The following is a 7050-nucleotide window of genomic DNA, read 5'->3' as shown; positions in this document are numbered from 1 at the left end:
GGTGGGTGGGAGGATAGTTGGGTGGGTGGATGGTGGGTGGGTAGATGATGGGCGGGTGGTCTCCACCTTAAGCTCTTTCTCTTTCATATGTATGCCTATGGTTTCTTTTATAGGTTATGACCCTGAATCTGTACCTTCAGCTGTGACACTCAAGGGTCCACAGCCTGCCCTGAGGCTCCACAACCAAACTAGCCGTCTGTTCCCCACCTTGGCATGGTCACCCCTGGCTCTCAGTTGCTCAGATCGCTGCTTGTGTCATAGACTCTTCCTCACTCACCATACGAGTCTCCTCTGTCCTGCCTCCTAGACACCCTCATTCCCATGACCTAACCAACCTCTTTCACCTGTCACTGCTTCTGCGATGCCCCCACACCCTGCCTGTCCTCCTGAGGGGCTGTCTGACCACTGTGCTCTCCAGGGCTCCTTGTGGAACTGTCCAAACTCTCTGCTGTCCAGACCCTGCATCCGCTCCAGAGTCCAGCTTTTGGTTTCCCTGAATCCACTTGATGTCTGTGTGCATCTGAGCGGTCCCCTCTGCCCAGAGCCCCCACCCCCAATATCACTGTCCTGCAGCCACCCAGGGCCCCTCACGAGTCTTGTGGCATTTTTGCTTCCGTTAAAAAAATTTAAATTACATTTTACAACTGTGTTAGTATAAAGACAAGTATAATCCGTACTTGATTTATTATTATTATATTTTTCCCTTCTGATTTTAGGGGAAATTCAAATTAAAACATTTTTGTGGTCCCTAAAAGAATCAGGGGCCCAGACTTACTACCACCCACTTATCTTCAAGACTTACAGCAGCACCCCACCTCCAGGAGGCCTCCTGGACCACCGTCCTCTCCCGTTATGCCCAGAATACTGGTACATGCTCCAGCAGCCTGTGCTGCTCATGTCCTGTGGCCTCGGTCCAGCTGAACTGAGCTCAGGGAGGGTGGGGAGCAGGGTGCAGTGGCTCAGAGGTGGGGCCCCCTTGGGGTGCCCATTTGGGCAGCCTCACCAAGAGGTGGTGCAGCAGGCCGGTCCCTACAGAGGTGAGCCGGGAGTGGCAGCAGAAGGTGGTGTTGACCTCCAGGGATGGGCAGGTGAGCCCAGCAGACAACCCCAGTTCTGGGTGGGCACAGGAGCCCAGGCCTAGGGGGGCCCAGAGCTGCCCAGGCCTCCACTGGCCTCTCTGTCCGGAGCCTGAGCCCCTCCCTCCCACTGGCCCCCAGAGTTCCCGGGCAAGTCCAGTTGCTCCCCAACCCTACAGTCGAATACAGAAAGAGGGGGGCACACATGTACACATACACGTGCACATTTCTGCACGCACGCTGGGGGCCCTGTCTTGACTACACGCCCCCTTGGGTGGCCAGCCCGGGGGGCCTGGCAGTGGCTGCTTGCTCTGGTGCCAGGTGTGGGGGTCTAGGACAGTCACAGCTCAGGTCCAGGGGCCCTGATGGCAGGAGGGGCTCAGGCCTTGGGCACCATCCAGCCCTGCACAGCACAGGGTTCCAGAGCAGAGCCCCGCTCCGTGCTCCCGCCTGCGGCACTGAGGCCGAGACTAATAGAACAGCCCCTCGCAGGGGACAGCTTTATCCTGTGCATCGGGAGTCTGCCAGCCTGACGTACGGCGGAGCACAAGCCTCCCAATGTGCGCCTGTGCGCTGTGGCATAAGGAGAAGTCCAGGAGATGAAAGGTGGGCTCGTGAGAAGAGCGCCGGCCGGCAGTGAGACTCACAGCCCGAGTCCCTGGACCCCGGGAGGCCACAGCCGGCCCCGCAGCGAGGCAGGGAGAGGGAAGGCGGGTGAGCCTGGCTGAGGGGTGCAGGCTGCGCGGGGCAGGCCGGGGCCGTCTGGGGCACTGAGGCCATGTGGGGGGCAGGAGCACAGCGGACAGAGACGGGCGCTGTGCCCAGGACGGGGGGCCCCCTCCGTCTCATGTCCTCCCCCAGGCTCTAGGCAGGCCCCTGGCTTTGAGGACGGAGGCGAGGATCGCTCCTGACCCCGACCCAGACCGTCTGAAGGGGCTGCAGGGACACACAGCTCAAGGCCTGCCCCAGCCTCCCTCTTCGTCACGCTGCAGAGCTGGGTGACAGGAGGCGGCTGCTCTCTGTCCGGCTGCGGCCTGGGTCCCCGCCTGCTGAGGCCGGCTTCCGGAGCTCAGGGCAGACCCTGACTTCGGAATTTATGCAAAGAAATGAGATGAGAAGTGCTGGCGGCCCTGATCTGATCACAGAGTCATTCATTCTCTGGTCGTGAATAATTTGTGCAATAAAGGATCACGGCTGCTCCCGCGAGGGGAGGCTGGGGCTCGGCCCTCCCCCGGCGCCGGCCGCAGGAACTGCAAACATAAATTATTAGTTTCTTATCGCTCGGGCCGCCATCGCTCATGCTGCCAGGGGCCTGGTAGGAGCTCTCGGCTGCGGCTTGTCGCGGAGACTCTGGGGGGCCCTTCATCACCCCCACCACAGCCCTTTAAGGGTGTGACCCCGAGCCTGGCCTGCAGCAGCCCTGAGGCCAACTCTGAAGCGGGATACTCTGGGGCTCCACCACCCGTCCCCGTCCCCAAGCCTCAGACCTTCTCTGTAAGCAAAGCCAAACCTCTCGGTGTCCACAAAGCAATCTCAACAACCGGCTACGGTACGTGCCCAGTAAGGGCAGCAGTTATTATCACTGACAACGTGTCTGCACCCACCACGAGGCCCACAGCCCCCTGACCAGGAGGAAGGAAAGGCAGCATCTAGTTTGGGGCATCCCTGGGTGGCACTCAGAGCTCCTGCCCCACGTGGACACATCTGCAGGATGGCGCCCCGTCTTCCTGGGAGGCGGCGAGCACGGGGCTAAGATTGTGGCAGCCCGGTGCTCCAGCTGAAGGTGGGGGGTGTCTGGGCAAGGGCGATCGGGAGCCTTTTGAGGTCTGTGCATCTGCCCTGCTGTGTTCCTGGGCTTTCCATCTGCACCCCCGCTGGAGCCGCTGAGGTTTGTGGAGGTGGGGGCTGAACCGAAGGACACAGACTCCAATGGCTCCAGCCCAGATGGCAATGAAGGCAACCACGGTGAACACAGGAGGGGCACACTCACTGTGTGGCTCCTGGTGCCCACCCCCAAACTGGGCAGGCCAAGCCCAGGCAAGGTTGGGAAATCAGGGTGAGGGGCTCCAGACTCCAGATGCCTGCACGGAGGATGTGGAAGGAATCAGGCCTGGGTGTTCACATCCGCCTCCTGCGGGCTAAAGTCTTTGGACCCCACTCTCTGACACACCTCCCAGTCTCGGCTTTCCCTTCCTGGAGGACTGGGGGCTACCGTAACCCTCCCTTGAATTTGCAAGGTGGTTAAACCCAGTGTACAGTGGCATGTAGCACAGAGGCCCAGGGTCTTGTGCCCACCACATCCTGGCCGTGTTGCCTTGGGGGGAAATTTAACCTCTCTGGACTTCAATCTGTAAAATGGGAGCGAGAATTAAACAAGACAAAACTAACATTTATTGAGTACTTACCATCTGCCAGGTGTCCCAGGTACACGTGGGGGAGAGTGGAGAGGGCCCCTCCCGCAGGGTCTGGGAGCCCAGCACCCCCTTGCAGAGACTGTCCTTGGTGCATTCACTCTGCTCCCACCTGGGCTCCGGCTCCCCGAGCATCTGGGTGCAGTGTCGACTATGCTGTGCTGTCCCATCTTCTCACCCTCTCGTCCATGTCATTTCTGGGTCAGCATCAATCAATTGATTTTTCTTCTTATTATGGGTCATATTTTCCTGCTTCCTTGCACACCTGGTGGTTTCTGATTGGGTGACAGAGATTGTAAATTTTGTTGGGTGCTATTTATGTAAATATTCACTTTGCTCTGAACCCTGGGAAGTTACCTGGAAGCTGCATGACCCTTTCAAAACTTGCTTTTAAGCTGTGCTGGGAGGACCAGAGCAGTATTTAGTCTAGGGCTGATTTTGCCCTACTTTATTGGGGTGAGGCCCTGCTTGGTACTCTGCCCCAGTGGGTTAGGGTCTTCCAGCCTGCCTGAAGGAACAGGCACGTCGCACAAGCCTTGGTGAGCTCTGGACATGGTTCCCTCAGATCCTCTTGGGTGGTTCTCTCCCTGCCTCCTGGAGCTTCCTCTCCGGCTGCTCTGGGCTCTGCTGACCTCCAGGACTTGCTCTCTGTGCCATGCCCCCTGCCCTGGCTTTCTCCCTGCACCATGGGCAGGAAACTGAGGCAGTGAGCCGAGCCATTGTAAGGCTGCCCTTGGCTGCTTCTGCCTCTTGGGGCTCCCTGTCCTTCCTTGCCTGGTGTTTCTGGCAGGAGGGTAAGTCTGGCTGCTCTGTCTTGTCTGAGTGTCTGTCCCCATGAGTGCGCTCATGATGGTGCCCCTGCTCTGGCTGTGCAGTTGGCACAAAGCACACACTTGCAAGAGTTTTCTGAGTGTGCCTGGGCTGCTCAGTGTGACCCGGACCCCTTGGCTTGTGCCACCTGCTGAACAGCAAATCCTCAGCCCCATCACCTGCCAGCCTGCCTCAGCCGTGGGCTCTTTGTAAGGGCTGGGACATCCTGAAGTTCACCCCGGGGTGGATGTCCAAGGGGGCTCCATGGTCGGCGGCCTGGGAGCCACAGCTCCTGCAGCACCCCTGGGCTGGCTGCTGGTCACTTCCTACCTCCAGGACCTCAGGCCAACCCCTCTTGCCCAGAGTAGCTGGAGGCTTCACTGTGAGGACCAGGAGGACAGGGCCACAGTGCATTGACTGCAAAAGCACAACTCACACCTGGGCAGTGCCCCTCCCTCCTGGGGAAGGACAGGATGTTGCCATCGTGAGAGATTTGATCTTGGAAAGCCCCAGGAGAGGACTCGATGGTGCTGAATGTGTTGTATTACCTGGAAGTGCACTCCGTAGACTGGGTAGCAGCCTTGGTGGTAAACACACGTGTGCCACATGAATGCACACGGGACACAGGCAGGGCTTGGAGTGGATGTCGTTTGAAACTGTTCCCCAGGCATGCTGAGGACAGGTGTTGCCAACACTGGGGAGACTGGGGGCTCTCCAGGGCTGTCGGAAGGAGCAGCCCGGGGCATGGTCCAGGAGGGGGTGGATGTCTGACCTGTGGCAGACTCAGGCCCTGGCTCCCAGCTCCACATGGACAGGCTGGATGGGAGGTCGGGTTTGAAGGGGGTGGGGCGTGAGGGCACCCTCCTCCTGGCCCTGGTCTTGAACTGGGTTTTGTTTCTTCCATCTGAGGCGCAGGTTGCACCCAAAGGCATTTGTTGAGTGGCAGGTGAAACTCTTTCCCAGAGGTTACCTGGGGAAAGGGCCCTGCTCCAAATGCCACCCACCCTCGGTACAGCCAGCACCAGGGCAGACTCTGGGAGCCCCAAATTGGAGGCCCACATGAGGGGGGCTGCTGCCTCCAGCCACCCCGGGAGCTCAGAATCCAGGGTTACCCCTGGGGGAGGCCTCCCCCCGTGCCGGGCTCTGTCCTCAAAGACAGTGACTATGGCAAGCCTAGTGCCGAAACAGCACAGATGACGCAGACCCTCTGCCCAGGGCGTCCCTTCCCAGGCCCTGTGCTGTCTCAGAGCAATCCCCTCCCCTGTGTCTCACAGCTACTCCCCTGTGAGGGTCTCAGTCCTTTCCTGAGCCTGGATTTGCTGGGCAGCCCTTCCGGGCTCCTACTGTGTCTCCACGGGCCTCACAGGAACATCTGACCTGTCAGTTCCCAACTCGTTAACTCCACACTCTGCCGCCCGCAGGGTGAACATATTATTTCTTCCTGACTCCTTCACCACCCCTGAGCTTGCCTCTGCGCCAGGACCAGTGCTGCAGACCCAGGAAGACAAGGCAGCCCTTCTTCCTGCTGTGGGAGCAGAAAAGGAACCCCCCACCTTTCCACCCACCTCCTGGCAAAGCCTCCCCCTTCCACAATAGCACTGAGGTCTCCCCTTGTGCAATCCCTTCCCCGGACACCAGCCTCCTCTGTCCAGTCCTGTTCATCTTTGATGCCAATTTCAAATGCCACTTCCTCCTGGACCCTTCTAGTTGGAATGAGTCCGTTGTTCCTTGAGCTTCTCAACACACATCCCTGCACTTCCAGAACCTGGCATTCTGGCTTGCACAGGAATCCTATCTTCCCGTCTGGACTGTGCACCTCAGAGAGGTCTCGTCTGTGCTCCAGGGGCCAGCTGGCACTCAGGCGGCCTTGGGAATATGGGCTGCAATGGCTCTGCATTTTACGAGCATAGTCTCAGGTGGCCTTTACAGCAGGCTTTTTTTTTTTTTTTTTTTCACCTCCTTTTACAGGTGACAGCTGGCAGGTGGCAGAGTAGATTTGAGGCCCGGTCCTCTGGACCTCTGTGCTTTAATCAAAGAAACTCACGGCTGCTCTGGGCCAAGGCTTTCTTGAACTCATCACTTTGATTATTAATTAACCCATTAGTTATCAGCTAAAGACTTCTCAGAGGTTTCTCAGCTAGAGCAGAAGAGAGCCAGGGACCCAGTAGGACCCAGAGGAGCACTGGACACTTCCTGCTGCCTGGTCCCTGCTGAGAGCTGCCTGTATCTGGACATCTTGAGGTTGGAGGCTCCAGGCTGGGCGTTCAGACACTTACGCCTCCTCCTGTCTGCCCCAGCACTGCACGCTAAGGCTTCCTCTAGCTCTTCCCCTAGGTATGTAGCCCCTTCACTCTGCACCTGCCTGGCACCGACCCTGGCACCATACCCAGATCCCGCATCCCAGATGGCCTCCCTCCATGGCTCAGCCCCAATTTCACGACACATGCAGAATCACACGCACATGTATTTCTGCAAACAAGGGTGCATATCAGACACACACGAATCCACTACCTCGGCCTTGCCAGGCTATGTATTAACACAAAGACCCATTTCACCCGGGTTTCCCCACCTGGGCCTGGAAACCCTGAATGGAGAGCCCCCACCCCCACGCCGCGTGGTCTCCTGTAGACTGATTAAATTTATCACTGGCCGAAGATGAGTAATTTTATCGTGAAACGCAGTTCAGTGTGATAGATGAGGGAGTGGGACAGGTGACCACCTCGCTGCCTTCCCGCTTTGAGAGGGAGGCTGGA

The 7050-nt window shown here is 58.4% G+C and overlaps 1 protein-coding gene across 1 annotated transcript in view; it reads left to right on the top strand.

Moving 5' to 3' along the window:
* The window catches only part of LOC103588091, an 8186-nt gene extending 7510 nt beyond the window's left edge, over positions 1-676 (top strand). Inside the window, exon 4 of the mRNA XM_008569689.1 lies at positions 114-676. Coding sequence (XP_008567911.1) covers positions 114-120 — 7 coding nt within the window. The 3' untranslated portion in view covers positions 121-676. The remainder of the gene's footprint in view (positions 1-113) is intronic.
* Positions 677-7050: the final 6374 nt, after the last annotated feature.

The sequence above is a fragment of the Galeopterus variegatus genome, unplaced genomic scaffold (assembly GCF_000696425.1).
Source record: "Galeopterus variegatus unplaced genomic scaffold, G_variegatus-3.0.2 Scaffold524, whole genome shotgun sequence".
In the NCBI taxonomy this organism is placed as follows: Eukaryota; Metazoa; Chordata; class Mammalia; order Dermoptera; family Cynocephalidae; genus Galeopterus; species Galeopterus variegatus.
Note: the sequence above shows the minus strand (reverse complement) of the source record. Positions and strands in the feature narration are given on the sequence as shown.